The sequence below is a fragment of the Larus michahellis genome, chromosome 1 (genome assembly GCF_964199755.1).
Source record: "Larus michahellis chromosome 1, bLarMic1.1, whole genome shotgun sequence".
Taxonomy (NCBI): Eukaryota; Metazoa; Chordata; class Aves; order Charadriiformes; family Laridae; genus Larus; species Larus michahellis.
This window is the reverse complement of record NC_133896.1, coordinates 46,385,087-46,401,088: the sequence shown is the minus strand read 5'-3', so window position 1 is coordinate 46,401,088 and position 16,002 is coordinate 46,385,087. Positions and strand designations below refer to the sequence as shown.

The 16,002-nt window shown below is 35.8% G+C and overlaps 1 protein-coding gene across 1 annotated transcript in view; it reads right to left on the bottom strand.

The window, feature by feature from the left end:
• Nucleotides 1-16,002, bottom strand: part of LRRIQ1 (leucine rich repeats and IQ motif containing 1) — a 110,028-nt gene that overhangs the window by 69,462 nt on the left and 24,564 nt on the right. The window contains exons 14-17 of the mRNA XM_074574473.1: nt 15,743-15,836; nt 11,586-11,762; nt 3,223-3,696; nt 982-1,120 (exon numbers count right to left, since the gene is read on the bottom strand). Coding sequence (XP_074430574.1) covers nt 982-1,120; nt 3,223-3,696; nt 11,586-11,762; nt 15,743-15,836 — 884 coding nt within the window. The remainder of the gene's footprint in view (nt 1-981; nt 1,121-3,222; nt 3,697-11,585; nt 11,763-15,742; nt 15,837-16,002) is intronic.

The window sequence follows — 16,002 nt, the reverse complement described above, 5'->3', positions numbered from 1 at the left end:
AAACGGATTAAATAAGTTTATGGAGATCAACTGTCAATACACTAGCTACACAATATAATCCAGAAACAGATTTTAGCTCAAGTTTCCAGATAATTGACTGCTGTCGTATTGCTGACTTACTTGTCCTTTTCTTAGTATGCACATTTACTAAGCATTTTGCTACTGACCATTTGTTGAATAGGTACTAACAAATGACTTAGATTTTCAGTCTGAAAATGCAACTTAGGCTCCTAAATCACTTTGGCACTGTTGATTTCTTTATAGAAGACTTACCACATTGAATGTTTTTAAGTTATCTTGAAACCTGAAATCAATACAGGGTCCATTTGCTTAAAAATGTAGAAAACCCCATGAACACCGGCAACTTGGCAGGTAAATGGTATATCTGGTTAGCAATCTAAACAAGGCCGAGGTACGGACTTCAATTCTTGCATGTATTAATCCATTCTGTTTAACTGTTAGCTCAGTATCTACCATAGGACAGCCTAGACCACGGTCTGTTTCCAATAACAGTATGGATGAGGCAATCCTGGTTTTGGGAGATGGGGAGAGAAGGAAAGAAATGGATAGGTAGGATAGAAGAGATGGGGAGGGTAGTTAGTTGTATAGATGTCAGACATGATGAACCAGTTACTTGGAGTCTGACAGTTTAATAGCATAGACAGATATACCCCAGTAAGAATATGGGTGCAACATGTCTTAAACGTAATATTAGAATTAAATCAAACAAAATTAATTCAGGGAAATACTTGGTGAAAAGAGGGAAACTATGTTTATGCTTCTATAAAACATTTTGCAAAGAAGGCTCTCTCTTAGCATCATCGAGCTTACTCTGATTAAATAAAACAAATAATATTTAATTATGAAACAATTAATAAAATCGTAAACAAAAATAGAGAGAAGATAACAAGTATACAAAACTAGTAAGATTTTTTTCTGATTAAATTTGCAAAATAAGTAAAGAGAATGCCATAAACCAACCTGGATTAGTGTGGCAGCTTCATGCTTCTGTCTCCAAGATTCAATAAACTGATGATTCTCTGTTTTGGTGCAGTCAGTTTTCCTCTTGGCATTGTACTGCCGCCAAAGGGACTGGATTACTGATGCTGCCATATGTAGCCTCATAGAGAAATAAATACTTTTATGAATGACATAGCCTCACCAGTACAAATGAATTATCATAGCTGCCAAACTATAACCATAAAACATAGCAATATGCATTGAGACAAATGGAAAGCTCTGCCATTAAACTGTTAAGAAATTACAACCCAGATGTGACTGGATTGTAATTCTGTTCATGTTCAGAAACACTGAAGGACATTCACATCATACAACTTTGGAAACCCAATTACCTAAGAGGACTAATCTCCTCTGGTCTCTGTTCCCTGTATAGTCACTGGAGAGGAAGAGTCTCCTCAAAGGAGGGATTAGGAGCAGAAGTGGTTTAACAATGACTGAATAAACTACGGGAGGGGTCCACTTATCTCCAAGGTCCATATTAAAAAAAACACTAAAGAGAGCTAAATGCTGAAAACTGTATGAGACAAATAACTCCAGCGGAGCAGACAGGAAAAACTGAGGAAGTGCAATTTCATCTTTTGCCTACTTTTACCCTTCTGTTTAACACTACTGACCACAATGTACAATATATGTAGATTCTCTAATTTGCTCACCATTTAACAAGCACTGATTACAGACTATTGAGATTTGTTCAATGATTTCTAAATAGATGTTCAATTAATTTATACTGATGGAGAAAAGTTTTAATGGCAGTTCTGCATTATGACTTCACTATCTTGGAATCCTTTTCTCTACAAAAATGCCATTTCAATTGGACCATGGGTTTAAGAAAAGACATCTAAATTTCCCCCAATCTTTACATACTTTCTTTCCTTGTGCAGAGTACTTTGTGCAAAAAAGCACAATTCAGCGGTTAAGCTAGATTTTTTTTTCCCAGAATGTGTTTACTAAGTTTACCAATCGCAAAATATGGTTTATTTGTGAGCTTTGCAGGTATAAAAAGCAGTAGCTGAGTTAAAAAAACAAAAAACCCCACCCTTTAATGGCTTGTATTCTGCATTGGAGAGAACTGTCCAACAACAGATTTACAGAATTCATTTAAAACATTAACTAAAAACTCTAAATTAACTATTTAAAAAAGATTTTTCTGAAGCATTCAACTTCCATAACAGACTACTGTACTCTTACTTTCAACTTCCTGAGAGGCAATGATGAATTCTATGGTCTTCCTGAATAATAAATTTTATGACAAATTATTAGTGTCTTAAGTACCTACTAAGCACTACTGCCCATTTACCGTAAATCTAAACAGCATGAAGAAGCACATCTTCCGTGCTTGCTCTTCACAGTGTTCTCAAGACATGTATTTTTGAAACTGAATTCTTATGAAATCATAACTGAATTTTTGCACGGGTAGGGCAAAAATTTCAGCTTCTGTTTTCCCTGACTGTACATCCAGAACAATGCAACCCAGCAGCAAAGGCATGCCAAAGAGGTAATAAACCAGTCTGTTTCATGGGGAAGAATATTTGGGGGCACAGAACAAGTTGAACTGGCCCCTCACCCCCGCATCTACTTTTAAGAAGCAGGTTAAGGCATGTTGGAGGAGTACCAAGGGCAGGGCAGGCTGTTAGCTCTTCAGTCATCACAACAGCAGGAGACTGGCCTAAGGTCAAGGGAGTAGGATGGTAGATTTAAGCAACTTTTCCCTCTTGCCTTCTAAGTGATACTGACTGTAAACTCTACACAGATGAATCTAGAATGTCAAATGAGTAGTGTAGCAAAAAAGCCTTTAAACTGCCCCAAAATTCCTGCAACCACTCCAGCATTTTCATCCCTAAATTGTATGTGTCATTGAATTGGTGTCATAAATATATTGAAAAAAAAAAGAAGGAAAAGGCAGGGTAACAAGAGAAAGTTTTCAAATTCTCTTACTATACAGTATTTTAAAATTATTTTAAGTACCTATGTATCTATATTCTAATATATCAACCGACAGAATACCACAAAGGATTGTTAATATGGAAGTCTAGTGTGCATCACCTTAACATAAAACTCTTCGTTGTCTAATAAGCTTAAAAATATTGTTTTCTTACTACAAGTTCTGTAGTTTTTTAACTTTTAACTACTTTAAACCAGAAATCCTCACTCCTATTGCCTATCCATATAATCTGTTTGAAAGCAACCTGACATCTGCCTTACCTTTCTGTATCTCTCTCAAAAAAATGATCTCTTCCCATATTACTTGCTACTATCTCTGACTGTTGCAACGTGAGTTGGGCTGACACGTTACTGTTGCCTTTGCTCTCCTCGCTGTAATTAATACAAGATTCAGTGCTCTTCTGCTTCACTCTCTGGTCTTCTTTATTTTCCTTTTGATGCACAGGTATGGAGGAGTTAATGAATGTGGCCTGAATATGGTCAGTAGTAATCCATCTTTTGGAAGGATCCAACAAGACCTGTTTATTTTCTGTCGCACCCATGATAAAGAGGTTATTTTCCTGTAGGCAGCCAGTGGATGTTTGCTTTAAATGATTTTGCAGTGCTTCTGGTCCATCTCTGTCAGTAACGTTTAGTTCACCATACTCATGTGCATAGCGATGTTTAATACTAAGTTTCATCAACTGATTAAAATACCGGCATTGTCCCAGTGCAGAATCAATAGAAGAGGCAATTCTGAAAAAAGACAAAAATGATTTTACGTGTGTTTCAGACTGTAAGACTGCTTTTAAAAAATATATTAGCTCTATTATTTTCTAAACTACCTTTTATTTTCAAGTATCCTTACGTGTTTCCATATTCTTATGGTGAATAGTAATTACTGAGACTGAAAACCAGTTTCACTGTTTATAAATCTTAATTGCATTTTTCTTTTTTCAGCAGTATTTAAAATATACTCATATATGTTAGATTCCTTATTTTACTCTGACTTTTTTTAACAGGTTTCAGTCTGTTTGACTGAAAGGGCACTTGGGCATGCATTTCACTATTAATTTTCTATGTGGTTAGAGGCATATGAAGCCGAAAATTTTGGAGGATTTAAGTCAATTTTGTTATAAATCCTGTAATAGCCTTAATAACCCAATTTTATCTGGAATCCATGAAAAATAATATAAAAATAACAGTAATTTTAAAATTTAGATTAGAACTACAGCAACAAACCCCAAACTTAGATTTAAACCAACAAACCACAATGTCTAGAGAGAATTTAGGAAAACAGAAACTTTTAAGTTTAGATATTTTTATCAATATAAGGGAAGCTGCTAGACTGAAGCAACATTAATCTACGATGTCTGGCTCTCATCAGTACTTTATATTACGCCATCTAAATGATGAGAATGAGTAAGAGAAAATATGGACAAATTGTTACAGATTCAGAAAGCTGGCTGTATTTCAATAGTGTTTGTCCATTCTATTATGTAGCCAATACTTCTGGAATCACTAAAACATTTCCCTTTGATAGCATAGATAGATGCAGAGACCTGTAATCTGGAGCTATTTTCAGAGGAGCACAAAGTCAATTCTAGGTCAGCAGTCCAAAAGCAAAAGTAGAAATAAGTTCAATTCTCCTGGGAGTCTGGAAAAATCAGGTCCTCAGATTATAGTTTGAATAACAGAATCTTCCTTACTGTTCATCATTCTTGAAAGGTGAAGCTTTTGTAAGGTTTTATTGTGAGAAGACTTTTCCTATACAACTGTTTCCTCTAGCAAAGTTCAACTAAGAACTTTTTAGATTTTTAAGAACATACAGAATCACATCTCCCAAGAGTAAAAAAGATTCCAGCTCTTCCTCTGCTAGTGCAACTTCAGTGCTATTGGACAAAGTATGAACGGCTAAACTGGAAGCCAAATACACGCAGCCTAATTACACAACTCACTGTGCATTAGCTATACATTTGATTGCCCATTACACAATATTACTCCGACTCCTGTTCATTCTGCAAATATGACAATTCCTAAAAATATTGAAACTAATGCATATATTTAAGAATCTAACAAATTCTAGCTGTCTCCTACTACACAGTAAGAATAGCAATTTCTTCAACATGAAATACTTAAAGCATTAATTAAATACTTTAGTTAAATACTTTAAATCAGTTCAAGTATTTAAGAAGACAAATTTGGTACAAGGGCATTATCAAAATTCTACAAAACATACTATGGTGAGAAGATAAACAAAGAAAAGAAAAATAAACCCAAATTTCACTCCCATCATTTTTGTTTGTTTTTGTTTTTTTTCCTTCGGTTTTCATTTTGTTTGTTTGTTTATTTGAGGATTAAAATATTGAGGTAATATTATATTGATTAAAATACAAAACATTGCCAGGATGTTTTATATATTGAGCAAAATAAACTTCTGTATGAGAAGTATATCCTGAGTATACTCGTTCATTCTCAAAAAAAAAAAAAAAAACAAACCAAAAAACCAAAGACAAACCAAATACTATAACAGTGAACAGAGTTGGATACTTGTGCATCCTCTCCTTTGACAGGTGCAGGGGCATCTCGAGCAGCTTTTTCACCTTTGCAGTGGCTAGGAATGTGGCAACCAGAAATGGGAGGGGAGGTTGAGGCAATTGAAAATTCAAGCAGGGAGTAACTGTATGGTCACCAGGAATTGTGTGTTACTTTTTACACAGGAATTGTGTAACTCACAGGAATTGTATGTTACGGAAGCTGCTTTTGGGCAGCTTTTCCAAGCAGTAGTTGCAAAATACAGTCTTGTCACTGTGGGCATGCACCCTATCTCTCAGCTGACACGTTCCCTGGCAAACCACAACTATACTCTGATTTTGTAGGATTTTTAGGCTGCCCTCTGTGTATCATTGGCTTTTCTCTTAGGCAGATCAGCCTAAGTTTCAAGAAACTACAAAGGAAGCTGTAGTGACATCTCAGAGAATTATGAAGTGGCTTAGTAACTATATTTGGGGTTCTCCTGCAAAAGTAAAGCTTCAAACCACAGACAACAAATATTAAGATGGGGCCTGAGTGCTAGGTGGCAGTCAGCTTGGTGTTTCCCTTAGGTGAACAGGGATTTCAGGCAGCTCTGGAGAAAAAAAAAAAAGAGCTATTCAATAGGCTTAGGGTAGAGCTATCCTATCAATGCACCCCAGCTTTCCCAGTGTCTCAAAAGGACTGCATTCTTGATACCAGAGACGTGCTCCTGAAGACTGCTTATGCAAACCACAGAAAGGAAGCTGCTATAATGGAAAATATGCAGGACTGATTTACCACTTTAACGGAAAAAACATATGAGGAAAGAGAGAAGAACAAGTAAGAATATGATAGTATTAAAATTTTTGAAACCACAATATTTCCTTTTCAGTTAATGTAAATTGGCTGTTTGCTTTTCAGACCTTTTTTGGCATTGTAGGTTAAGGGGTGTGGTCACACTAACTCTTCTGGAGTTGCTTCTTGGTTAAGGTACAACCAAGGTTTAAAGCATAAATTGGCATCTAGACAAAGCAAGAAATGGGATTATCCTGATGGAAGCACCAGTATCCTTACTGCCTGGTGCTTAGCATGTAATGAAATGTATATGAATACGTCAGTTTTGCTGCAGCAAAATATTTATGGCTTCCAGCACATTTCACTCATGTTCAATGGCCATCCACAGCTTTATTTTGATCTTAACAAGTGAAAGTAATTCATACCGTATGCAAATTTTAGCATAGCCACAAAATATGTCCTGCTTTTGCAGTGGGCGAAAGGGATGGATGACAAGGGATGATATCCCTTTCCAGGAGAGGAAGGGATGGATTTTTCGTAGCAATGTACAAACATGCTAGAATAGAAGCCCTGATAGTATTTAAAGACCAAGATATTACTTTCACAAACAAATGCTACCTGCAGCTTTCTTACCAAAATGACACCTCTCAACTTGTGCTAGGATTTTCCAGGGACTTTAAGGAAAGATAAAAGCATTAGAATCAGATTTTAATCTATTTGGAAATTCAAGTCCGGCATTTATTAATGACTGCTACAGCATCAGTCCACCAAGAGTATCCATCACTGTTGTCTTGGTAAATTCAGACCAAACCCTGCTCAGTTTTGCCTGTAGTGTTTGGGGAGGGAAGAGTAGCGGTGGGCAGGAGCAAACCCCTACTGACACCACCTAGGAAGTGTAAGGATCCATGCACAGGCTGACTTGACGGATATGGCAAAAGACAAGTTATTCATCCTTAGAGGTCTTTCAGTGGAGTTTAAATCAGCCAAAATGTTGCCAGCTGGAGGTAAGGTGGCAGTGGAAGTTTGCTTACAGAGCTGATACATATTGTATAGAATTTCCTTTTGTAATTGCATCTGCAATAACTGCCAGGTTATTCAAAGAGCATCATTTTGTCAGAATGAGACAGTAAATATTATATGGAAAAGTCAGCAGAACAAATATCTCTGAGGCAAAGGGGATACTTGACAAACAAGCCAGTTCTTAGCAGCAATGGCAATTTTCTCCTGGCCTTTGCAGCTAAATCATACATAATATTCTACCCCTTTGTGTACTTGTTAAATTTTTGCTTAATATCACACTTTTCCCTTTGTGGCTCTATTGTGATTTTCATAGTTTTGGAAAACTCAAATTGTACACTTCAATTTCAATTGAGCTTTTGTTTGAAATAATGTCTTTGGGGAAACTTCTATAAGCATCACTACTGATGTGCAACTGCAGGATACAAAAGTCCCTTACAAACACCTGAAAGAGATCACTGTTTACATATTCCCTCCTGTGATATAATTTATGAAATTCCTGTTGTTTTCACTATATTATACATACAGTATTTGTAAAGTTCAAGTTCCACAAGTCAGACATTTGCATATCTGACTCCTGAAAGCAAATTACTGCAGCCAAGGTGTCATATTATTTTTTATATGATTAGTCACTTAAAACATCTGAAGATTATGTGACAGAAAGCATTTATCAGAATAGAGAAATTTAACTTTAAAATATGTTTCATTAAGCATGGCAAGAACACTGAAGCTTCAGGCAGAAAGAGCACAGACAATTTAACTGGGCAGCAGTGGTGTATGAAACATGGATTAGGGAAGCAAGCAGTGATTACTTTTGGCAGCTTACATACTTGAGGTCGCACCTACAGGGGCTCATAACTTAGCAAGATGTGAAACAGACAGAAATTTGCTCTATTGTTGGCCTGTTCTTTAACAATGTCACATTAATTCAGTCAGAGCATTGCAGCATGTACATATAACAGCTATGCTGTTAAGGCTTATATACAAACCAGTTGTTTAAAGTTCCCTTTATGAACTGCAGTTTTCAGTGGTTGCAAGTAATGCAAAAATTCTACTTTTAGTCAAAATAAAACAGAGGGCTTTAACACACAATAAATTAAGACTAAATTTAATACAAGGTACTTCAATCACGTCAAATTTACCAATGTAAAAGATTGTGAATGAATTCTCAAAACCTCAAAAACTCACAACTCTCCCTCCCTGCCCCCCCCCACAACCATGCAATCAGGAAAGAAGAGACATTTACATAATTTCTTCTTCCCACTATTGTTCTCCTTAAACATCTGCAAGGTCTTTCAAACAAAACTTACACAGAATCATAGAAAAATATTCAATTGAAGGAACCTCAGGAGGTCGCTAGTCCAACCTCCTGCTTCAAAGCTGGGTTAGGTCTGAGATCAGAGCAGGTTGCTCAGAGCTTTATGCACTCAGGTCTTGAAAACCTTTAGGAACAGAGACTGCACAATCTCTCTGGGCAACCCGTTGCAATTCATCACTGTTCTAACAGTGAAAAGGTTTTTCCTTATGTCCAGTTGTACTGGGTCTGGCTGGGATGGAGTTAGTTCTCATTATAGCTGCCCGTATGGTGCTATGCTTTAGATTTGTGACTGAAACTGTATTGATAAAACACTAATGTTTTGCTGAACAGTGCCTCGACAGAGTCAAGGACCTCTCTGTCCCACTTAGTAAGTGAGCTGAGAGCGGGCAGGAGGCTGGGAAGGGACACAGCTGAGACAGCTGACCTGAGCTGACCAAAACTATATTCCACGCCGTATAACATCACGCTTAGCCATAACGTTTGGGGTGAGAGTCTTTCCAAGGTAGCTGTTGCTCAGAGAATGGCTGGGCATCAGTATGCTGGTGGGAGGTGGTGAGCAATTGCTTTGCATCACATAGTTGCTTTATTTATTATTTTATTTCCTTCTTTTCTTCTTTCCCCCTTTCCTTCACTTATTAAACTGTCTTTATCTCGATCCATATGTTTTTCTTGCTTCTGGTTTTCTGATTCTCTCATCCTGCTGATGGGGGGAGTAGTGACCAAGCAGCTGACGGTTGTTTAGTTACTGGCTGGAATCAACTCACCGCATTCTGAACCTCTCTTGTTTCAGCTTAGGTCCTTGTTGCTCATCCTCCTGTCATGCACCGCTGCAAACAGCCTGGCTCTGTCTTCTTGAGCACGTGCTTGAACCTCCAACCATCTTGGGGGCCACGCACCAAACATGTTCCAGTTTATCAATGTCTTTTATGTATTGGTGACCCAAACTACAGGGCACAGTATTCTAGATTCAAGCTAATAAGGGCTGAAAAGAGGGAAATAATAACTTCTCTCAACCTACTGGCTATGTTCCTGTAAATACAGCCCAGGATGTTCTAGGCACACTAGGGCACACTGCTGGCTCACATTCAGTTTCTTACCAACCCAGATCCAAACATCTTTTTCAGCAGAGACACTTCTCAGCCAGACAGTCCCAGCCTGTATTGTTCCAAGGGGTTGCTCCTTCCAAGGCAAAGAACTTTGTACTTGTCCTTGTTGAATTCACAAGGCCCCTGTTGGCCTGTATCCCCAGCTTGCCTAAGTCCTCATGAATGGTAGCTCTGCCCTCAGGCATGTAAACAGTTTCCTCCAAATTATCTGCAAGCATGGTGCTCTGTCTCCTGCTCCAGGTCTTTGATAAAGATGTTAGAACAAGTCAGCCTCCAGAAAGTAGCATGAGCCATTAACAGTTAATGGATGGTCTGAGCCTGACTACTTAACAAATTTCTTACCTGTCAAGCTCTCCGTTCATGCAGACCATGGTTGAATGAACCACTGAATTTTGTGAATACCATCTTTCCCTCCCATTTTTTACCATCTTGCAGGAATGTATGTGAAAGTTAGGTCCTTAGATTCTACTACAGCTCTCTCACAAGTTATATCCAATTACAGACTGACATTTTTTTCTCCAAAGGATACTGATGAAACCAGTCCTAAATCTCAGATGTAAGAAAGTTTTCTCAACCATAAAGGAAGAGTACTTTTTTTTTTTTTTGCCTCTCCTTCTTTTTCTTTTAAGTAAAAGGAAGGAAAGAACACTATTTCAAAATGGTAAATAGATTAGGAAGTATCAGTTTCCCATCTGCAAGCCAGAAGCCAAGAATCACAGAAGTGGAGAAGACATATCTTGAGGGTTCAATGGAGAAACACATGAGTTCTAGGAGCCACCTAGACATTACAACTGTCATAGAAAACTGCACTATATAATTTCTCCCAAACTACTTTCAATCTAATTCTTAATATGAACCTCTTTTCAAATAAATCTGTTTTGTGAGCTATGAAGATTTTATCACAGCTTAGTAACAGCCAATAATACATCAACATAATAACCTGTTAGGTAGTAACAAGACACCATAGATATACAGGCTTAAATGGAAAACAATGGAAAAGGTGGGTAGTTTTCCTCAACCAACAAAGTACACAAGGTGAAGTTCATACTAAAGCACTGACAAATGTCACATCCTTCACCTGCTCTGGAATAATGTTCAGTAGCTGGCAGGATCAAGGAAACTATCTCTCCGAGCATCAGTGGAGAAACTGGATATTAAAAGGACTACAAGGACATTGTGAACCTGCTAGGAAATGAAAAGGAACTAAGAAAGGAGAAAACATGCAATATTACCAAGTGCAAAAACATGACAAGTTTAAGCTATTTAGATATTGCAAAGCCACAAAAAGATAGCAGGTATAAATGATAAATTACCACTTTCAATGTCTAAGCTGAAGTCACTGGACAACTAACCACAGTAATAATGATAAAGTTAGTAAGTATGACAAACTCAAAGACCTGTAAACAGAGCGATCTGATCCAGTACTTTAAGAGAAAACAGGTCAAATCTCTTGCAATCATTTAGAAAGTGAATAATACAGACATGGAAAAAACATGCAGGGAAAAAAATAGAGCATATTGCACAAGTAGCCAAACTATGTTTGAATAAATCAAAGTTGGAAATCATGTTAATATAATTACACCACTTTCAGGATTTAAGCTACTATTCCTGCATGCCACTGTGCTATGTTGTGTATATGAATTCATACACACACTACTACTAACTGAAGGCTTTGAACTACCTGTTTTCTGGAACTTAAACAAAAGTCAAGGCCCACATATTTTAATATCTGTCTGAAATACTCTTTGCACTGAAGTCAATGATTCTAATCTCTTTCTTAACAAAATACATTTCCAGGCAAAAAGCTAAGTAAAATTCATAAGACAGCAAGAACTACACTAACAATAAATGAAAACATATTTCTGAAAGCAACTTATATTCACACAAATACATACCCGAGTTCAGCAGCCTTTTTTTTCAGTAGAACATTTTCTTCAATTTGAACTCGACAAAGTTCCAGAAAAGTTCTTGATTCTGATCCTTTGATTCTTTCAGTTGTGGGTAAAGTTTGATAGTTTAAGATTTCACCATCAAGAAACTGTAAACTAGGAAGGACCTTACACACGGAACACCTTAAAAGAGAAAAAGTCATAATTAGTTTTACCAAAACAATCCTAATGCTAAAACTCCCATTTTATTGATCCAATCACATAGCAAGACAGAACATGATGATAGTTCTCTCAGTATTTGTATATATTTGTCCTTACTTCATATGTTAATTTATTAACTAAAACTTTATTTTTAATAAACCATAGAACTTAGCATGATTTCTTAATACTTTCTTTGTATAAAGACCACTGCTTAAACATTGACCCCAGGGAGGTCAATGGCAACATTCTCAATTCACTAGAGCTAGAATTTTGCCTACTTAAACAATAACTGGAAAACTTGACACACTTGTGCATAGGCACCTGTAACACATTTGATTATTAGGCAACACAGCAAACTAAGTCACAGGATTAAGATACAGCACTGATTTTGTTGACACATTGAAAGGTTTAGATTTAAAAACTGCACAGAATACTAAACATTGTCAGTCTTACTCCCTTAACCATTTGTATTTATCACATAAAGCAATATGATACTCAGTATGACTGACAGGAAAAATAAAAAATAGTATCATCAATGCTCTCTTTTTTAGGGTATTGTGAAATATAATCTAGTACCAGAGCCTTGTTTCACATATTTCTTACAGCAGACCAAATTTGTTCAAAGTTTCAAGACAGTAGAATAATTTAAATCAATACAGCAATATTTTAATTAAGTTAGTTTTAAGTAACACTCAATAACTCTTGAAAGAATACCTTAGTAGACTGTAAGTCCCCTTACAATTAAAAAAGATAATACCATTTTCAAAATTTTAGAACTCCCTGGCTATTCCCTACAAAGGTAAAGGACTATTACTCAGCTCAGACAATATACACTAAGTTTAAAATCAGGGAAAGTTTCTATGACCGAGTTAGAATATTCCAAAAGGTAGCTCAATAGGATAGAATATTAGGTTTTTTTAAATATAAAATCTTCCTTCTCTACTGCCCATTAATGTAAGAATAACACTGTCTGAAATACACTGGAATAAAACAATGGGTTTAGGTAGACAGTCCCTGAACGCATAGAGAGAAATTACCAAAGCTGATGTCAAATAGTGATACATCAAAAAAGTGCCGTATCAGAAGTTGATTGATGCTGGAAGTATTGTGTCTTAGAGCTATGGGATCTCAACACTAGTTTTTCCAGCTGGGTTTCTCCTGGTGAAGGGCTGAGTCAATATTTCATTTAGTGAAAACTTCCTGGTGAATATTCTGTCACTTAAGAGGCTCTATTAATCATTACAGCATTGAAACACATTCCCCTAGGGGTGCTCAGACTGATCCCAGGGTTTAATTTTTAAAAAGCAATTTCTTACTACTTCACTTTTGTTGGTGTTATCGCTGGCTGGACATGAAAGTACAAAACTGATTGGAGAATTTTACAACTAATTCCTTTGTTGGTATCAAGGGGTTATGTAAAGTTCACTGGAACATATTGCCTGAAGTTACGGTCAATGCTGTATTCAGCAAATCCATATTTTATCGTATCCCATACTTTAAATCCTTTAGACAAATGAATCTCTTGTCTAATCATAAAAGCTGTATTGGGTCAAGCAATCTAAAGTGTCAGTTCTTATAGTTAAATTGGAATTCAGAAAGTTTTTCCCCTCCAGGTTACAAGTGAAATAACAGTTGGTTCGCTAAAATAGTGGGAATTGAAGCAATGCAAATGGAAAATTTAAAATATTGTCACAGTCACTGAATTTTATTCACAAAACTACCTATAGGAACCATGGCAGTGCAAATAAGTCTGTTCATTAAAAAACATACAAACCAGCCAAGAATGCATTCGTAGAGCTATCTTTTAAACTACTCAAACATTTCCAACTAAGAGCTTCAAATAGATTTTTTTCTACTGGAATACCAATCAGAAATTTGTGCAAAAATCTTCTAATGGAAGGTATACATGTAAGGATGGTTTTGGTTTGTTTTTTTTTTTTCCTAAATAAAACACCTACTCTAAAACAGACATACCCAAAACTTTATTGTTGTTATACTAGGCAATCTAACATAGCAAACATGAACACAATTTATCTAAACACATTCTTGTGTAACATTGCAGTGTAAAGCCTCACCTTTAACTGACGTGAAATTATACAAGGAATAATTTTGATCATACTTCAAAATTGCTAAGCTTAAAACAAAAAAAAATTGTTTTTCTATAATTAAAAAGTCTCAGTCACCTGTTTTAATTACATCCAAAATGAAAATCCAACTGTTGTGTCTCATTTCATTTCCTCAGAAATTTTATGTCAAAACTTTCCTAGATAAATACTCGATTTCCTTAGCTGAAAGAACTGATAACAATTTAAATTCTTACTGATTAAATGCTTCTTTGTACATTTAATGGAATTATAGTAAGAGTTCACTAAAAGACACTCTACCATTTCAACACATGTATTCTGGAACATCATCTAAAATTGCATTTCCAACTTGTCATTCTGGAACATCATCTAAAAATCTGAAATTGCATTTCCAACTTCTCATTCTGCTCTTGAAGTCCTGTAGACTAGAAGTCCTATTTCTAAAGAAGATGAAAGAACACTTCACATTAAATTAACTGCACTACGGTACTTTTGCTGAGCAATTCTCTCAGACAGCTTTAAATTTTGATGGCATTGACCCACGTACAGGGTTTCAGACCACAGAATTCTCAAGAAACCAGGAGACTACTACCAAAATAATACAAAAAACCTACCCATGTACAATTTTATTCATATGGCTTACAAATATAATCCTATCACAACTACTCATTTCAGGGATTCTGGTCACTGCATCTCATTTCATATGTCAAGTTCCCTTTCTACCCTATCCAGTTTTTTATACATACACATATAATAGTCTCTAGGGCATGCTCTGTTTTTTTTCCAGATTATTATTTCAGTATTATACATCACTGGAGGGCAAAGAACAGCATTATTTTTACATTTGTGTCTCTTTCATAATCAAAAAAGCTATTAATTTTTGGCATAAAAATAAGGAATTCTCAGAACAAGAAAAAAGTCTAAGCTGAATGGTCTAAACCAACCATTAATTCCAACTTTTTCTTCTTCTAATTTTTTTTTCCTTAAAATATGCTAAGCCAAGGATTCCTTGATACATCATTATAGACACCACCCTTTCTCTAGCTATGTGCAGTGTGAAACTGTCACAGGAGCAGGACTGTTAAGCAGTGAATGGATGAAGTAATGGGAGGCAATAAATAAGAAAAAAAAAAAAAAGCAAAGCAGAAAGAGAAAGACTGTAAGAAGCTATGTGATAGAAACTAATGCTTCTGAGAAGGGCAATTAAGCAGTGTAAGAACATTATTAATCAGAGAAAAACATAAAGGTTTTAAACAGTACAGATGAAAGAGGAGAAAAAAGGTTGAGTGGGTGGTCATGTCTTTGTGCAAAAGTTTTAATGAAATGTAAAATAGGGTAAAAAAGGTCAGACAAAACCTCAGTCAGAAAGTTGAAGTTACCAAAGGTGGTAAACTTGCCAGGAAAGAGGAACAACCAGAATTCATGCTGAAAAAGAAGATATTGTGATCAATGGACAAGGAAGCAGTTACAAATAAACTGCACAAAGAAGACATATATCATCTTTATATTTTCTGCATTTGCCTAAAGAAATTGTCATAAAGAAAAATACTTATTTACAATAACAGTTAAACAGCATAGAGACACCACTGTTGATTTTTAGCACAAACTGCTTCCAAGGGCTAGGTCAAACATCGAGATTTTTGTTTAAACAAAACTACAAACTGGAATTCTTAGAAAATAAAGATCACATAATTGAATGTTATTTGTTATTTTCATATAATTCTCTTCCAATTTGTGGTAGTGTTCATACTTACCTCACTTCTACTATTTAACTAATGTACACACAAAAAATTTTTGGTGATTTTGACTCATAAACAAGATGTATATACACCTAGTTTTTGTCTGATTTTGACTTAGCCAATTAATCTATTTTCTTACCTCCAATTCCTTTCTTGGAGAAGAGGATTTCCACTGAGTGACAAGTCCCTTAGTTTATGACAGCCACTTAACCATGTAATGACACCTTTAAGGTCTGTATTGTAGTAGGAAAGAAAATTAAATATAAATTTAAGTGCAGAACCATATTATTTCTTATAAAATCTTACATGAAAGTAAAATGTAACAAAATCACAAAGTACTACAAGCAATTCTGCTATCTATACAGTATAGTTATAATCGATAGCTATAAAATTCATGTT